The following is a 17979-nucleotide window of genomic DNA, read 5'->3' as shown; positions in this document are numbered from 1 at the left end:
GTAGTAAACAATACTTTTTTCATTTTATCGTTTTGTGTTGTTTGTCAGGGAGGAAAAGACATGTAAAACTTTGAAATTTTATGTAAAGTTTCTTGGAAGTCGATAAGTGTTCCCATTCTCAAATATTGCACAAATACAATCTGGGTAATTCGCGCCCCTTGAGTTATGTTGCTTCAAGACACGTCCGCAGCTCGTGGTCGTGCGGTAGTGTTCTCGCTTCCCGCGCCCGGGTTCGATTCCCGGCGGAGTCAGGGATTTTCTGTGCCTCGTGATGACTGGGTGTTGTGTGATGTCCTTAGGTTAGTTAGGTTTAAGTAGTTCTTAGTTCTAGGGGACTGATGACCATAGATGTTAAGTCCCATAGTGCTCAGAGCCAGCTTCAAGACATAAACAGAACTGTAATACAGCAGTTGTATTATTGTGATAAACCTTCAACACTGTATTACACTTCTTAATGAGCAAAATATGGCAGCATTTTAAATTTTGCCAATAATTATATGAAACTCTGAACATTAAACATTTATTGCCCCTGGGACCCTTTAGGGATAGTGGGATAGTGCACCAATATAGCCGCTTAGTAATATATATAGTAATATAAATATAATAGTAATATAAATATAATAGTAATATAAAGAACGATACTGACAAACTCCTTGGGGTTGTAGATGGTGTTTTGAGGAACAGTTTGAGGATATGAATCCGCATCCAGAAACGACATCCAACGACGTTACAGAACGTCGAAGATATAGGTGCCGGCGCCTGCCCAGTAGGCAACCCCTTTTGCAGCAAATGTGAATCTTTACAGTTTACACTGAAGGTCTGTTGGCGGAACGTCTCGCAATATTGTTTCTTATTCAGTAATCGCGACTGATTGCCACATTCGCCAGTCGAATGCGGCGTAGACAGGCCATGTTTCCTATGAATGTGATGCTCTGTTGCCCCGGTGAATGAACGTTTCGGACACGGGTTTTCATCCACAGTTCATTTTTCTCTTGTATACCGAAAAACTTCGGGGATTTTAGAGGATTACAGAGAGAAAAGTAAAATGAGGATGGAAAAGCATGCCCCAAACCGTCATCCACCGAGGCAACAGAGACACGCATTCATAGGAGATGGGGCCTGCCTATGCACCAGCTACCTCCATCTTCTCCACTGGTGATCGTGGCAATCAATCGCGATCACTCACTAACAAACGACATTGCAGGACATTTCGCCTACGGTCTGTCAACGTACAAAGTCACATTTGTTGCGAAAGGGGTTGCCTAGTGGCAGGCGCCAGCGTATAAAGCTTCGACGCTCCGTAGCGTCATTGGTTGATGTTTCCAGACACGGATTCCTATCCTCGAATTATTCCTCAAGACTCCCTCTACAATCCCTCGAAGTTCGTCGCAATATTTCTGGGTCACCCTGTAGATAACGGACACACGTGGACCGAGCTTCTCCCCTGCCCAGCGCACCGCAGAAGGCAGCCACCTGGCGGTGACACTTCCTGACCCTCATGCCTCCCCCCTCCCCCCCACAGCCCACCGTCACGCCGCTACTCTGTCGCCCACACAGTGGCCGCTGCCATTCGCAGCGCCTTACGCAGGAGAGCGACACCACATTAGCGTCGCTCTCGCACGCGGAAACCGTCTGCGCCGCAGGGCGAGAGGTTCTTACAGGAGGAAGTGTCTGCTGTGACGGACGGTAGACCAGGAGAGGCAGAACACGGCGACAGCCGCACCGTGTCGAAGCGACACCTCCAGGCGGGAAATGTCGTCGCAAGAGCCGACTTCACTCACAGGGACAACGCCCCGACCAGACCAGCGGTCTGCGTCGCGGATCTGCTCCCCGTCTTTTTTACATACGGGACGCTAACAATCTACTGTGCAGAAACTTACCAATTGACCGAGCAAGTAGCGGTATTGGAAAGTTCGTAGTCTTCTTATTATTTACGGTCTTTTACGTTACCAGATGCCAAGTTTGTTTTGTTTACAGATCTTACAACATTTCAGTAAATAGCAAACAAGTATAGTGTTAATGAATCGGCAGTTCAGAACTTGTCGACAAACAGAGAAAGTTGACAGTATTAAATTCTTCCGATTACAACTTGATAATAAATTCAGCTGGTAGGAACACACTACAGAGCTACTGAAGCGTCTCCACAAATCTCTATTTGCAATGCGAATGTTGTCAGATATACGTGATATAAAAATAAAAAAGCAGGTCTACCTCTACCATTTAAATCGAATTATGGTCATGTTGATATACTGCTGTAATTAAGCACCAATCCTGCTGATGGTATACTGTAATGTTTTACGAAGATGAACATGTACAAGATACCTGTGAACTGTATAGGTAGTCAGGTTTGCCTCGATTTCCAATGGTCAAATTTTTAACCTACTCCTCGATAAAGCACTACTTAGTTTCCACTCCAGCTTGGTACTCCCTTACAGAGACGAAAGACTTGTAAGTTCCCCATAATGTGTTTCTGTATGAAATTTAGTACAAATATACCAACTGCTCTATAAAAAGTCTACATATTACCGAAACTATGTACCCACAAACAGTTACCCAACCTAAACTCGTGTGACTAAACAGAACCTAGTTTGAATTGAAGTGTAACTGTTCTTAATACAGCTTGTCTTTATATTAAATGCGCAACTGAAGTAAAGCAATTATCTGGCCCTAATCAAAATGTTCGCGTACCTCGCATTCTGACAACATTGTTACAGCTTTCTCGTAAGCACAACAGCAAACAGGCGGCGGCTAAGGTAGATTTCTATTGTTTTAAATAAAATTTCCATACACTATTCAAACTGTTGCATGCCACATGGTGCAATGTGGTAAGCGTAATGAAAGCCTATGAAATGATCTTCTGATCTTCCAAGACAACGATTTTAGAATGAAATATCTATTTAAAAAGACAGAGTGAAACATAGCGTGATCCTTACAGCTAACGTTGGTCTGAACAATACTATACTTAACAAAGTGAACAATTATTTGGAAAGGGTACAGTGTTAACAAAGAATTTCGATAAAATCCGAACAGCGTAATCAGTTGATATGTTAATGCGTGACTCATGGAAGTAGCGTGGTCTTTCTCTCACCTCTGAGAAAGTGAACAAAGATAACGAGCTGACAATAATCATTCCGAAAAACTAACTATGCAGTGCTGCAGTTTTACCTCAAACTTCTTCTTTCCGAAAAAATAACATTACTGAAAACTAATATTATTTTCGCCTTATTGTCCGTTACAATAAACCATTCTTCATTTAACAGATTCAATCGCAAGTCAACACAGCTCTATTTAATACATCATCACCTACCTCACTTCAACTACGAATAAATCGGACTGCGCAGAGGCAAAGACTGTGCCACAGCAAGACCAAAGATTGTTTAACAGTAACGTAACTTGCTATCCCTCTGACATGCACATCGATAACTTAAAAAAATCGAAATGACATGCGCACGTTACAGACTAACGAAAGCGCAGTGGAATACACACTACCAATGCGGCTGCTGTGGGCAACCTTGCACAAATTATCACAGAGTTTTTACAACGTCTGGGGTGTTGTCGTACTGAGTGCAGTTAGAAAGTGGAGCTGAAATCCGCATGAGCGAGCCCGGCCTCCCACACGGCTGACTAGCTCCGCTGTCACTCCGGCGCTACTGCGTGTGTGTGGGAAGCACTTGGTCGCCGTCCTGCAGCCATGGGAGAAGGCGGTGGGAAGCGGCGTGGCGCAAACGGAAACAAAAGAGCAGAATGCGCAGTCGGGGGTCGTTGTGCAAGGCGCCTGAGAGCTGTTTTCTCTCCGTTTCCAGCCGCCGGCGTTATCTGTAAACAAAACAAGCCGCTCTTGCCCAACTCGGACAGGCCTTATGAACCACAGGCCGCTCACTGCAACCACAGCCCGTGGCAGGTCCGCAAATGAGCGGCGTTACTAGACCGGACGTGCTAGCTGGTACAGCTTCCACCTGTCCAGGGGGCACGAATATGAAACCATTTGACACACGGCCGCTGTACTCCGCTATTGGTCCTTCGCGTATGCGTTGGTGATTCCATTGCTCGCCCTCGACGTCCACGATGCCATTTGGCGCTCGAGCTATAGTGAACTATAGGGCGATTACTTGATAGTTGACTTCGCTAAAACACTACTGCACCCTTCCGCACAAGAGGCGGTTCAGCGTCACATATACAGTTACTATAATCACATAGATCGACGTACTTTAGATAAGTTTTGCATGAATTTGCGAGAAACTGAATTTTTGAAGGTTGCAGTTAATCGTTAGCCAACGGCCTTGCCGCAGTGGATACACCGGTTCCCGTCAGATCACCGAAGTTAAGCGCTGTCGGGCGTGGCCGGCGCTTGGATGGGTGACCATCTGGGCCGCCATGCGCTGTTGCCAGTTTTCGGGGTGCACTCAGTCTCGTGATGCCAATTGAGGAGCTACTCGACCGAATAATAGCGTCTCCGATCACAGAAAACCATCATAACGACCGGGAGAATGGTGTGATGACCACACGCCTCTCCTATCCGCATCCTCATCTGAGGATGACACGGCGGTCGGATGGCCCCGATGGGTCACTTGTGACCTGAAGACGGAGTGCTATGCTAATTAATCGTTGCGACTGGATCACCAGAGCCATAAATATACAGTCTTTCGAAGTGGCGTGGCGTAGTGGTTAGCGAATAAACGTGACGTGGGTTCTAATCTCGTCAAATGCACCCATTTCTTAATTTCTAAAACTAATGAAGAGGCTTTTATTTTTACTCTGTAAATTGCTTTATATGTATTTTTTATTCCTATTATTTTGTCGCGTCATTTTCAAAATCGTATTGAGTTTTTTATTTGCTCTTATTTTTCGTCCTAGAATTCTATTTTCGTTTGCAATCTGCTTGTCTTCCCTATAATCTGCAACCAGTTACCAACCAGGACTGCTGTTCGATTGGTAACGCGGAAGCGCTTGTAGCCAGTGTGAGAACAGTCTCAGTATATGAATGTGGGGTGTCTGTTCTTTTGGACATGTCCGAAAGAACAGACACCCCTTACTTTACTTACTTTACATGTGGCAAGGGCGTTATCGACCATACGCCTGCTCTATGAGCCTCTTCCACTTCTGCCTGTCCAATGCGCTGTTTGTCCAGTTGCTGCTACTGTTCATCCTCATTGTGTCCTCCCGAATGTTATCCCGCCATCTGATTCTGGGTCTCCCTCTTCCTCTCGTTCCATCTATTGTTCTGCTGAATGCCATTCTAGGTAGTCTATTCTCTGTCATTCTTGCTATATGGCCTGCCCAATTTAATCTTGTCCTCTTGAGCACTTCGATGATGTTACGGTGTTTGTACAGCTCTTTTAATTCTTTATTTCTTCTTATTCTCCATTCCATGTTATTTTCGACGTATACAGCGAAATGTGGTGCTACAGAAGAATGCTGAAGATTAGATGGGTAGATCACATAACTAATGAGGAGGTATTGAATAGAATTGGGGAGAAGAGGACCTTGTGAGAGAACTTGACTAGAAGAAGGGATCGGTTGGTAGAACATGTTCTGAGACATCGAGGGATCACCAATTTAGTATTGGATGGCAGCGTGGAGGGTAAAAATGGTAGAGGGAGACCAAGAGACGAATACACTAAGCAGATTCAGAAGGATGTAGGCTGCAGTAGGTACTGGGAGATGAAGAAGCTTGCACAGGATAGAGTAGCATGGAGAGCTGCATCAAACCAGTCTCAGGACTGAAGATCACAACAACAACAGGTCCAAAAATTTTCCTTAGTACTTTTCTTTCGAATGTTAACAGTTTTTCTTCATCTTTCTTTCTAAATATTAATGTTTCACATCCATATATCATCACAGGTATAATGGTCCCCTTCCCCCCCCCCCCCCCCCTTCATGTAATTTGACGGGCCTAGCAGGGCATGAATCCACCTTCTTCAGTGCGGATGCGCAAATAGTCCGGCCTCCTGTGTGAATCAAGGAAGAGCGCATATGGAGGAAATGGACAGGGAAACTGGGAATCATTATAAACGGAATCTTCCTAATGAGATCCTTCGGCATTTCTCTGTCTCCCATAAAACGGGAACAGTCTGCGACTATTTACATTGCCCTTCTTTGGCTTACTCACTGTGCCAAAAATGTTCAAATGTGTGTGAAATCTTATGGGACTTAACTTCTAAGGTCATCAGTCCCTAAGCTTATACACTACTTAAATTATCCTAAGGACAAACACACACACCCATGCCCGAGGGAGGACTCGAACCTCCGCCGGGATCGGCGTCACAGTCCATGACTGAAGCGCCTGAGACTGCTCGGCTAATCCCGCGCGGCCTCACTGTGCCCTGCTGTTTAAAACTCTAACTTGACGCACACGCTTTGTTTGTTACCATTCATCTCTGACATGTCAGTTGTGCATACTCTAGAGCTTTTGTAACGTAGCCAGTTGCATGTGATAGCTTAAAGAGCATTAGGAACTGGGTAAGAGTATGGTCAAAAGTGGTAAATAGCACTCTTCTGAGAAAGCTGCTGCAAAACGACCACAAACCTGTAAATTATTCGAGCAGTCCACAGAAAGAACTGTTAAAAAAAAAAAAAAGATAGTAGCGCAGCGCGGTGCAAGGCGCCCGTCACTCCGGACTCTGCGTCTTCATTTAACACTGGCCCCTGCTCGAACACCACCACCTCGCCACCGGTGGCAACGACCGCACGGGACACGGGGGAACACAACAGCCGGTCCGATTCGCCGCGCCGCCGCTGGTTTTGTGCTCTCGGCTACCGCGCGAGCCGACCCGTGAATCATTTTCCTCGCGTTCTAAACGCCTGTAATAGGCTGCATGAGCTGGCAACTACCTGAGTCCGCGCTTCCTCCACGTGGTCCGGCACGTGCAGCCCACGACGGATTCTCCAATAGCGACCTTGGCGGCAGCCAATCTCCTCTCTCGCGCTACACTGCCTCGCAACCAATTAGCAGCGCGTGGATCAAAATCGTTGACGGGAGATCGGAACTGGCTGTTTATTATCGCATCGCGTGAGTCTGCAATTGATTGCTCTGGAGTTTTGAGAACAGAGCTTGCGACTTTTAAGCGATCTGCACTGTGTGTGCGAGCCACTGGAGGAAGCTGTGTTGATTATACACCTCCCTCCCGCCCCCCCCCCCCCCTCTCTCTCTATTGAGTAAGTCGTTTACTACAACTCCTTCTTTATACAGCGGGAGCAAAATAAAACAGACACAGGAAATGTTTCATGCACCTTAAGAGAGGAAACCCAACTTTCATTATCTGTCACAGGAGCAGATGATGTAAGTTCAGTTGCATGTCTTAAGGTACAGGAAATATTTATTTTTCGCTCCACTAAAAAGAGTATGAATAACACGTGAGTAAGAATGAATTTTCCTCAGACAGCAATTAAATAATCTTCAATTTTGTGTTAATATGACGGATTTCAAGGCTTCTAGCCTAATCTTCAGATGAACCTGTGCACAGTACCTACTTCCTGACGGGATATATATGGCGGCCGGTGTGGCCGAGCGATTCTAGGCGCTTCAGTCTGGAACCGCGAGACCGCTACGGTCGCAGGTTCGAATCCTGCCTCGGGCATGGATGTGTGTGATGTCCTTAGGTTAGTTACATTTAAGTAGGTCTAGGGGACTGATGACAGATGTTAAGTCCCATAGTGCTCAGAGCCATTTGAACCATTTTTGAGATATATACGTAAATATTTAAATTTTCCACTGTCTACGGAACCGCGGGGCTGCAGTCATAATATAAATTGAAAGTCACAGTGAGTATACTTTAGACTGCAATTAAATGATCTATAATTTGTTTTAAAATGATAGATTTCGGGGCCTCTAGCCTCCGGCAATGATGGTAACAAATACATTTACAATATTTACACCTTACCGAATACACAGCTATTCACTTGTACCACCCCGGATGAGGTTAGAAGTCTTGGAAACGAACATAGTAAATCAAACTGAAGATCATGTAACTGCAATCTGAGGCAAAATCATTATTAATCTCATTTTATGGTACGCCTATATCCCCGCGGTTCCATCAACGACGTAAAATTTAGGTATGAATGGCTCTTTTTTTCTGTTGTTTTTGATGTTGCCTCTTTCCCATCTCATACATTATGCTGTTATACTAAATTCATCAAACTGTTTTTTCTCCGATCTACGCTCTTATTAGCTTCTCGAAATGCTCTAATTCAGGTATCTTCTTTCTTATTCTGATTGCCTCAAATGTATTCTGTTCAATGATGTTCGTTCTATGCATCCTGTAGTCTTTTTTTACTAACCGTCTGACGTACAAATCGTCTTTCGCTTTAGATTCTGTTGAAAAATAAGTTCTAAACTATGTTATCGTTGATTCTTGAAATGTGTCTGACAAACTCTCTCCATCGTGTTCGCATAGCATCTGATATACTGCCGAATCTCGTACAGTTCTTGGTTACCAAGGCATCAATAGATATCACAGATTTTTATTGATTCAACGACATTATTTGCAGTTTTTATGACTTGGTTTACATTATTTGCAGTTTCCCCGACTTGGTTTAAAATTCTATGTTTCCCGAAGCATCCTGGTATTTGGGTTACGTCACTGTCTAATTTTGATTGTATCTGAAAACCGTAATGGCTCTGTTTTCCAAGTGTATCAGTTACAAAGAGTTGCATGTCTTCACCTAGCTATTTAAATTTATGAAATTGGATTATTTTACAATTCTTTTTCATGATGCATCTTCCGAATTCTGTGAGATTGCGTAAGAGTTTCAACTTATCGATCGATTTCAGGAAGTCAGTTTTTGCTTTGTTTCTTGAAGTCTGTTAATGTTGTTGAGAACTTTATAGGGAGACATTTTAAGTTTATATTGATATAAAGGAAATTAACGAAGATTCTGGAAGCATATCGTGCTTAGCCGGTATGTCGCTGCTTTAACTTGCTGTTGCATACTGACAACTAAGTCAGATAACAGTTGCTATTGTAAGAACTATTGGGTTCTCCCTAGGTGATATTAGGCATCTTTGTTCCTTTTCTCTCTCTTTCATTTCATGGACTGGTAATAAAGTATGATATGCGTTCAATGAAGTTGCCATGTAGGTCATGCTACAGGACAAATACAAAATTTTTTGCGCTTAGCGTTTCCAACATTTCGTTCCTTTTCTGGCATGTAAGGATTATTACAACATATTTTTAAAAGGTGGTACCCCACAGCTATTAAATATTTGGAAGAAAGTCGTGATTCACCGCCAAGAATTAGTGATAAAAATTTGTTTATTATACATCCAGCTTTGTTCCACAGACCATCATTACGTATCATTTACAAGAGATAACAAGACGATGTAAAATCGACGGCGTTAGCAAAATTATGGATTTTAATCTTTCCTGACGTCACTGATTTTATATTGCCTTGCAAACCGTTTTAAAAATTTTATATCTTTTTATGGTCTGTGGTCCGAAACTGCTTTTATTATAAACATTTTTTATGAGCAGCTTTTGGCGGTTAATCATGACGTTCTTCAAAGATCGTTACTTTTTTTATCAGTATTACGTAGATCTTTGCTAAACGACAAAATTACTTTGCAGTTAACAAGACGTCACGATAATGCTAATGCGTACTGGAGTGAGATTCATGATGTTTTCAGAATTTACACTCAGTGCACATTATGCATGGCAAAAAAAAAGCAATGAATGTGGCTAACTGTTGAAATAGTCCATTGTGTTCTTTGTCTCAGTCATAGTCCAATACTCTCATACGACACATACTACCCCCGCACTGGGTGAAAAGGGTTCCTAAATTATCTCTAAACACACGGTCACCTAGAACGTGACGTACGACAAGGCTGAGAATGTATCAATTGTAGCAGAGCTCGTATTCAAATTGAAGTTTCTCCTTCTGCTGGGACGAGTTCGCTTCCTGGAAGTTCTCTGCATTGTCGAGTAGTGATTAGATCTTCGCGGTTGGAGTGAGGATGGGCTTTTTATCTCGCCTGATCGAAAAGTGGCTCTTCTTCTGCCAGACTGATTGTTTCTTTTCTTTATGTTTCGATCGGCGTTGCCATTCTGCTGTTACCAGCGGTGATCGGGAAGGAGGTGTGAAAACTCACAGCCGACAAGACGCATCTAATCTCGGACTGCAGTAACAACCCGCTGTTACACTCCACTGGGCTTCGGGACCCTCAACTATAAGAGAGATGCCGAAGTGCTGCATTCGGAACGCCGAACACTGACACAAGTTTTCTTAAGGGAATACGTTGCCGCCTTAGTAATGAAAGCTGCAATCACACACCACTGTGGTTACGAATGCGCATACGTATTTTTTAATCAGTAACACAGCAGTCATTAATTTTTGCCCGAACTGTGTCCATGCAGTTCCATCTTGATAAACATTCCTGTTTAGCATACGCAAGCTAATTATAATTTGAAACAAAGAGAAAACATCCGTCTTCCATTTCGCTCGTTGCTTAAGATGTTACTTAGTCGATGCTATTCACAAATTATTTTATTTTATTATTTTTTATTTTGACTGAGCTGTCACACGTATTGCAATCTCATCTTCTGTTACATAAAAAATGTTACCGAGGACAGTTATTCGTATAATTTATGCTGAGAAACATTATGTCATCATAGATTCACAATACTGAATAATGTGCAGGAATTATTGTTTATTTCTAACCCTGACTTTCTGAATCTATAGTTGTGTTTATAAAATTGCTACCCTCCCTGTTTACCTTTCCCCTGTTGTTTCATAACCTTGGTTGTGAGTAACTGAATCCACTTTCCCTTCTGCCCCCTTTTTCCCCTCTCTCCTCCGTGACGAAGGGACAAATTTCCGAAAGCTAGGATACGTAAATTTTGTGTTCTGTTTTGTGTATCTATCGGCTGCACTGAGCTGAGGTAAGTACTGGCCAGCCCCTCCATCTGTTTATTAGTATTTTTTTATAAAATTATATAGTTCGCACACACTGATTTTCTATGTTTTACTTCAGTTCAGTTCATGGACAGCTAATCTCAACTAATCATGGCCTGAATAATGTTCTCCGAGGGGAAGATGCTTTCTTATTTACGGTACGGAAATAATTATTTTACTTCTGTAAGTGCATGCCTACAAAATCTGGGAAGGGGGTGGGGCGTTCGTGTCATCTGTGTTCTGGCTGGTACGATGTAGCCCACCACAAAGTTCTGTGCTGGCCTCTTCATCACAAAGTAACACTTGCACCCAAAGCCTTCAGTTATTTGTTGGATATAATCAAATCTTTCTCTGAACCTGCAGTTCTTTAACCTCAGTCTCTTTCCATAGGATATCTCAATGCGTAAGCTGTCATCCTGCTCGTTGTTAATGTTTTCCGTAGGTTCCACTCCTCGCGAGTTATGCGGAGAACCTCATTTCCTGTGTCCACATAATTTTCAACATCCTTCTGTAGCACCACATCTCCAATTCTCTTCTTTTCCAGTTATCCCCACTGTCCGTGATTCACTACCGTACGATAGTTGTGGCACAAACGTAGTCTTGGGGCAATTTGGTCCTAAAATAAAGGCTTATGTTTGAAGCCAGCACTCTTTTGTCTAGACTTGTTCTCTTTGCCAGTGTTAGTCTGCTTTTTATGCACTCCTTGCTTCGTCGGTCATATGTTATTTTCGTTCAAAAGTTGCAGAATTCCGTCACTTCACCTAATGCAGAGTCCCAATTTTGACGTAAGTTTATCGCTAATCTCATTTCGGCTAGTGTTCATTACTTCCAAATTTCTTCGGTTTACTATCAGTCCATATCCTGTGCTCAATAGACTGTTCATTCCATTCAAAGAGATCTTGAATTCGTCATAAGTTTCAATGTCATCAACGAATCGTATCACTGCATTTTCCATGTATTTAATTAATCCCTACTAGTAATGGCTAATCCGAGCACTTCGTTCTTGCTATTCCATTCTTACTGTTACCTCGTGGTTCTTGTACAATTGTTAATTGCCCGTCCTTCCCTACAGGTTACAATCTTTTTCTGAGAATTTCGGATATCTTGCGCAATTTTACATTGTCGAACGCTTTTTCCGTGGAGAAAAATCTGTTTCTCGAGTTTTCTTCAGTGTTGGTTCCATTATCAAGCACAAGGTCAGAAGAGCCTCCCTAGTGCCTTTACTCTAAACATTTGAAATACTCAGACGCAGATACAACGCTCTTTAGTCCTTTCAATCCAAAGCAGGGTTCTTTTTTCAGAACAGAGATCTTCCTATGTACTGTACGATACAACGTTCAGTATGTCACTTGTAGGTTGACTATAGGAAATGTTCTTGAACGATTAGCGCTATTACCGTTACTGCTTATCGGCCGTTACAGCGACTTCGATGAGCTGCTTAAATTGGTACGTGCAGAACGCAATGTGTTAATGAGCGAAAGTAACGCAGATACTTTTCATGGATCTCTGCACTTGTGAAGGTCAGCCAGCAACTCAATTTCTCGTTTTGTAGTCAAAAATTCAAATGGCTCCAAGCACTATGGGACTTAACATCTGAGGCCATCAGTCCCCTAGACTTAGAACAACTTAAACTTTACTAACCTAAGGACATCACACATCCATGCCCGAGGCAGGATTCGAACTTGCGACCGTTGCAGCAGCGCGGTTCCGGACTGAAGCGCCTAGAACCGCTCGGCCACAGCGGCCGGCTTTGGTAGTCACAATAACGAATTTTGTTGTTCGAGGAAACTGTAATAACCAAAGGTATTAATAATCATGAGCAGTAGTTTAGTCTGGCCATAGACTGAACAAAGGAGGCATTAAAGTGAAGTAGCTTTCTTCAATTCATTCATTATTAGATACACAGATAACTGCTACCGTTGCGAAAGGAAGTGTATTGTAACTCAGGTTACAGCAAAACGTGTTTCAATAGCTACATGATTAGTAAGGGTTCGATAGTAAGTTGGACATCATTTACTAGTTTAATTTGATGAAAGTGGACCATCAAAACCTTAAGTAAGTCGGAAGATACTTCGACACACACTTCATAGATGACAACATGTATGTCTTGAAGTGGGGATATAAAGGTATATTTTGCTATTATTGCGTAGTTGAAAACGGTGTTTTCCTTTAACGTGGACACCAGTTGAGTGATCTGACCCTTTCAGTCTACTAATGCAAACACTTTGTATGTGTAGCGCTTGGTGTATATCAATGTGTTTTTCCTCAGCTCGTTCAAATCCCGAACAAAGAACTTCGTAACAGTATTAGAAATAAAAATCGTAAATATTTCGATGTACTTGACATGTTACTTTAACAACGCAAGAGATGTGTTTCTATTGTGACGGATGTTTAGGAAAGTTGTTTCGTGCGCCCGCTTGCGAGATCCGCCGGTCCTTGCGGCGGTTACACAAGCATTACGACGGAGCTAGCGACAGGGATTCATTTACCTCTCATCGCGTGACCCGCAGAGTCGGCTTTCCCTCGGAGACGAGGTTCTTACTGTGACCCTTGGCCTACAATTCGGAACAGCGATTCTAAAGGGAAAAAGACCTGTGCGGCCTCGGGCCTGAAGATCGCGCAGAGAAAGCCGCCGTCTGGTAGTTTTGCTGCGCTAAGAGCGTTTCTGCCATTTCGTCACTTCTGTGCGAAGCAGCGAGGGGGACCTGGCAGAGGAAACATTACCACGCTGAATGAAAATACCTGCCACAAAGAAAGTGCAGTCATTTCTCCGCCGCCATGATTTTCCGTATTGTGACGGTGAACAAAGATAAGGTTCGTATTCTATGCATTAATTCATGTGCATGATGGTTTACAACTCCTTTATGTCTGTGTGGATAGCCGTATGCGGAAATCGAAAATAATAAAACTGTTCTGTCACATCGCAATGAGAAAGAAAAATAAATATTATTATTTGTTTTCTGCGTTGTTCTCCGATGAATACCGAAGAGCATTAGAAAATCGTATCGCTACCCAATGACTATGAAGGAGACATTATTTAATGTAAATGTATGTCCGTACTACCTGACGACTGATAAAAAGGAAATGTAAACAATGACATTTTAAGTGAAAATTAAGACAGTTTTTGGAAAATCTCTGATGAAGATGCACGTTCCTAAGTATAATTAAATGAATAATCAAACAATGAGCGTTCACCGTCTCGGATGATCTTATCGTCAGGTACACGATCATTACACTATTACACTACCAGAAAAGACCAATTCGCTCATTGAAGTAACAAGAATGTTAATTAGTCTTATACAGCTCAGCGACTGAGTACTTTATTACTGCAAAGAAGCTTACAATACGGCGTCAATACGCGCCAATCCCATATATATTCAATGTCGTCAACTCTCAAGGACAGTATGATTATTTTAAATATTTCATAAATGGAGCGATGTGAAGAAAGAAGGCTGATAGAGATTCTAAACCCGCGAGCAGAACGTCTTTGAATTACTAGAATCTCCAAAACAGAGATTGTTATTATCGTAAGCTTTGAAGATTTAAATTAAGTGATGTTACAAGTAATGAATACACAGAGAACATACCAAAAACTGTCTTTTGCCAATAATATCCCTTCTTCATTGCATTACACAACTCAATACGGCAACTGTGGATTCATTTCAAAATATTTTTCTCTTTATTTTTTTTATTCCGTCATTTCCCTTGATCTTGGGCCAGAACAGTCCTGTTATTTCATTGTTGTGTTCTACGTTTTGTAAATCATCTGTTGTAGGACGGGAAGGGAAGGTAAGTTATCATATTGTCAGAAATGCTTGGTAGAAAAGACGGATCAAAGTTTTTTTGGTATTTATGTTCATCAAACGTGTGGCACAGAACTTATGAGATTTGCTTTGTTCCAGACGCACAATTTTGTTTACAGACCAAGACTGTTCACACATGTGGTTCAAACAATTAGTTGTTAAGAAACAATAAATTTCGACATATATTATTTTCATTTTAAACCTTAGTTTTAGGTAAAGAGGAAGCATATCATGTATCTAGCGTTGTGTACTGAGAAGCAGTTTGCTTCTATTTAGTATAAAGCGAGTATTGCGATGGGCTGTATAAAAGTGTTCCACGTTTTCCACAAAACAGATTTTTCGGAATGAGGGCTATGGCATTAGTTTGATTCGACAGAGAATAGTTTCTTCAGCGGGTAACAGTGAACTGTCGTCCATCAAGAGACAACACTAGCAGATATCGGTCAGCTTCAACAAAAAATGTACGAGAATACTGTACCACTAATATCCACACAGTGCCTTTTTGATGAGCTTGTATGAATTTGTACCGAAAAAGAGTGTAGTAGCGTTTACGTTTCGTGAAGTTTACCACTTTATGTTGCTGAAGACATGCAATATTAACCTAGTTATTTCATACTGGCCACTCGGAAGATATGCGATCTGTTAAGTTAAAAAGTGTGGTTAAAAATCCTATGTCAGGTCACTAAAACTCCTTTATTGATAACCAGTTTCATATCGTTGACAAGCCATTTTCAGAACAATAAAAAATTATTACTTAGTTCAGCTTGTATCAGCCAGCAGACATTGCACACTGTCATAATCTGTTGAGCTGAAGCGTTCTTGTTGTCATGTACACTCTAAAGTAGGTTGTCAATTTTACATAATTTACAACGTTAGCCATGTATGTCTCCAGTGCTCATATTGTCACACTTGTGTTTAAGTGCAAGGAGATTTAAAATGGTAACTATCATACAGTCCATATGTGGATGTACATATGAAGGGCTTATTTCAATAGTGGTACAAGTCCACTTTTGTTCATTCTGAGATACAGAGTCCCAAAGTTAAATGAGCGATGAAAAATCTGCAGTTGAGATACCAGAAATATTCAAGCGTATGGCTTCTTGCTAGAGATGAACCTTTCTTTCTGTTTGTTTGGACCATTAATGTAAGAAGCATTATTGACAGAAAAGTGGAGGTAATTGACTTGTACCACTATTGAAATAAGCCCTTCATATGGCGTATCACTCACAACGGTAGCTACAGGAAGAAGGATGTAAATTTGCTACGGCTGAAACCAGCAGTCAGTGGAGGAGTTTTAGTGATCTCCTCATTGGATTATTTATCTATATAGCGTAACGCAAGATTAAATTATTGATCCTCACACAAGGTTGGCAGTTTTTTAAGACCTTGTTAGGCGACCCTCAAAGATAATACAGACCTGTGTTCACCTATAAACAGCTAAGTGTGCCTTGTAATCACATTATTTGTGAACACTGTCCACGAAATAATCGCGATGACTTCACAGAAGTGAGTCTCTATTGTAAGATGTGCAGCCTGCGCAGATCGTTTCTTCGCTGTGGGCGGTGGCTGACTTGCATTTCTGGTGTGCTCCCGCAGGACCACATCCAGGAGGTGCTGGACAAGTGGACCCAGATCGACGACGAGATCTGGGCCAAGGTGATCGTGCTGGAGCGGAACCGGCGCGTCGCCAAGGCGTACGCCCGCGCCCCCGTCCTCACCATCAACGGCTCCGACGACGGCTTCGACGGCTTCCGGTGAGTACCGCCGCCTCAGAGCGCAGCGCGCCTCTACCCGGGGCTCTATCCAGCCTGGGCAATGGCTGCAAGTGGTGCTTGGTTAGCTTTCAACAAGATACTTGAACTCTGGGTAGGACCGGAATCGTAGCGAGATCTTCGCTTGTTGCCGCTGCGTTCTTTCTAATAGTGAGTGCAATTTCGACCGCGTATACAGGAGGGTTAATGTGTCTCGTAATATTTCGCTGTGGCGTGCTTCAGTAAAATCTTCTCAGTTTACAAGCTGCGTCACTTCGAGTAAAACACTCGAGCTTTTGGTAGCTGTCTCCACCTTTGTCATCAGGAGTTGAAACCACTTACTGCCTATACTGGCTTGTGTGGATGTAATGGTAGCTTTTAGAACCTTCTAGGGAGTGCGTAAATGATCCAGGCGCAGAAGGCAAGATGGACAGCTCCTAGCGGCTCCGTTCCGCCGCGGGACCGAGGCGGGGTAGCCGCGTGGTCAAAGGCGCCTTGTCACGGTCTGCGTGGCTCTCTCCGTCGGAGATACGAGTCCTCCCTCGGGCATGGATGTGTGTGTTGACCTTAGCGTAAGTTAGTTTAAGTTAAATTACGTAGTGGGTAAGCTTAGGGACCAATGACCTCAGAAGTTTGGTCCCATAAGACCTTACCACAAAAACCAAAATACCGAGGCCCCTGAGAAAGACAGGCTGCGGCGCGTACGACTCAGCAAACTGCGTTTCTATACCCGTTAACTCGTCATTGGGTGTGCATGTACAAACGAGATCTGCATCTTCTACTGGAAGCCACTATTATTCAGACTTACTGGTATCAGTCCTACAAGGGTAGGAAGTCCACAAGCCTACTGATAATTTATTACGGCTGTACTGGGGCACAATAAAGCTAAAATCAAGCCAAATGATTAACTGTTGCACCACATCTTGTTGAAATGAAAACTATTAAGCAGGAGAGACTAAACGCTATAAACAGGCCGTTACACCATTTATGTCGAGAATTGATCTTACATGTTGTTGTACTACTGTTAATCAGTAAGATCTCATAATAGCAGATTCCAGTAGAAGATGTTTCGGCCGTTGTGGCCGAGCGGTTCTAGGCGCTTCAGTCCGGAACCGTGCTGCTGCTTCGGTGATGTCCTTAGGTTAGTTAGGTTTAAGTAGTTCTCAGTCTAGAGGACTGATGACCTCATATGTTAAGTCCCATAGTGCTTAGAGCCGTTTGAAGCATTTGATCCAGTATAAGACGCAATTCTCGTTAGTACATACACATCCAGTTGCGAGTTAGCAAGTTAAAAATGCATTTTCTCCGCTGAATTGAGCGAGCGAGCGGGCTTAGGTCTACCTTCGCGACCACCGCCTATCTTCGGAGTCAGCGTGCAATAACTACACACGGACCGGAAGTGACAGCACTAGCAGTGGAGGGCATACATAATGCGCCGAGGGGACGCGAATACACTCTAGTCGTTTTGGTACTCCAGAAACGGAACGATTTATCTGACGTCCAAAAGGGCATTATCCTTGGCTTTCGGGCCAAAGGTG

General features: G+C 42.9%; 1 protein-coding gene and 1 pseudogene across 2 annotated transcripts in view; both read left to right on the top strand.

Annotated features, from left to right (window-relative positions):
• The window catches only part of LOC126237480 (uncharacterized), a 361405-nt gene that overhangs the window by 250645 nt on the left and 92781 nt on the right, over positions 1–17979 (top strand). For both annotated transcript variants that reach the window (XM_049947623.1, XM_049947624.1), the window contains exon 3: positions 16287–16444. In XM_049947623.1, the coding sequence (XP_049803580.1) occupies positions 16287–16444 (158 nt within the window). The remainder of the gene's footprint in view (positions 1–16286; positions 16445–17979) is intronic.
• Positions 4271–4388, top strand: LOC126238605 (5S ribosomal RNA; annotated as a pseudogene).

The sequence above is a fragment of the Schistocerca nitens genome, chromosome 2, assembly GCF_023898315.1.
Source record: "Schistocerca nitens isolate TAMUIC-IGC-003100 chromosome 2, iqSchNite1.1, whole genome shotgun sequence".
Lineage (NCBI taxonomy): Eukaryota > Metazoa > Arthropoda > Insecta > Orthoptera > Acrididae > Schistocerca > Schistocerca nitens.
This window is presented reverse-complemented; position numbering and strand designations above follow the sequence as displayed.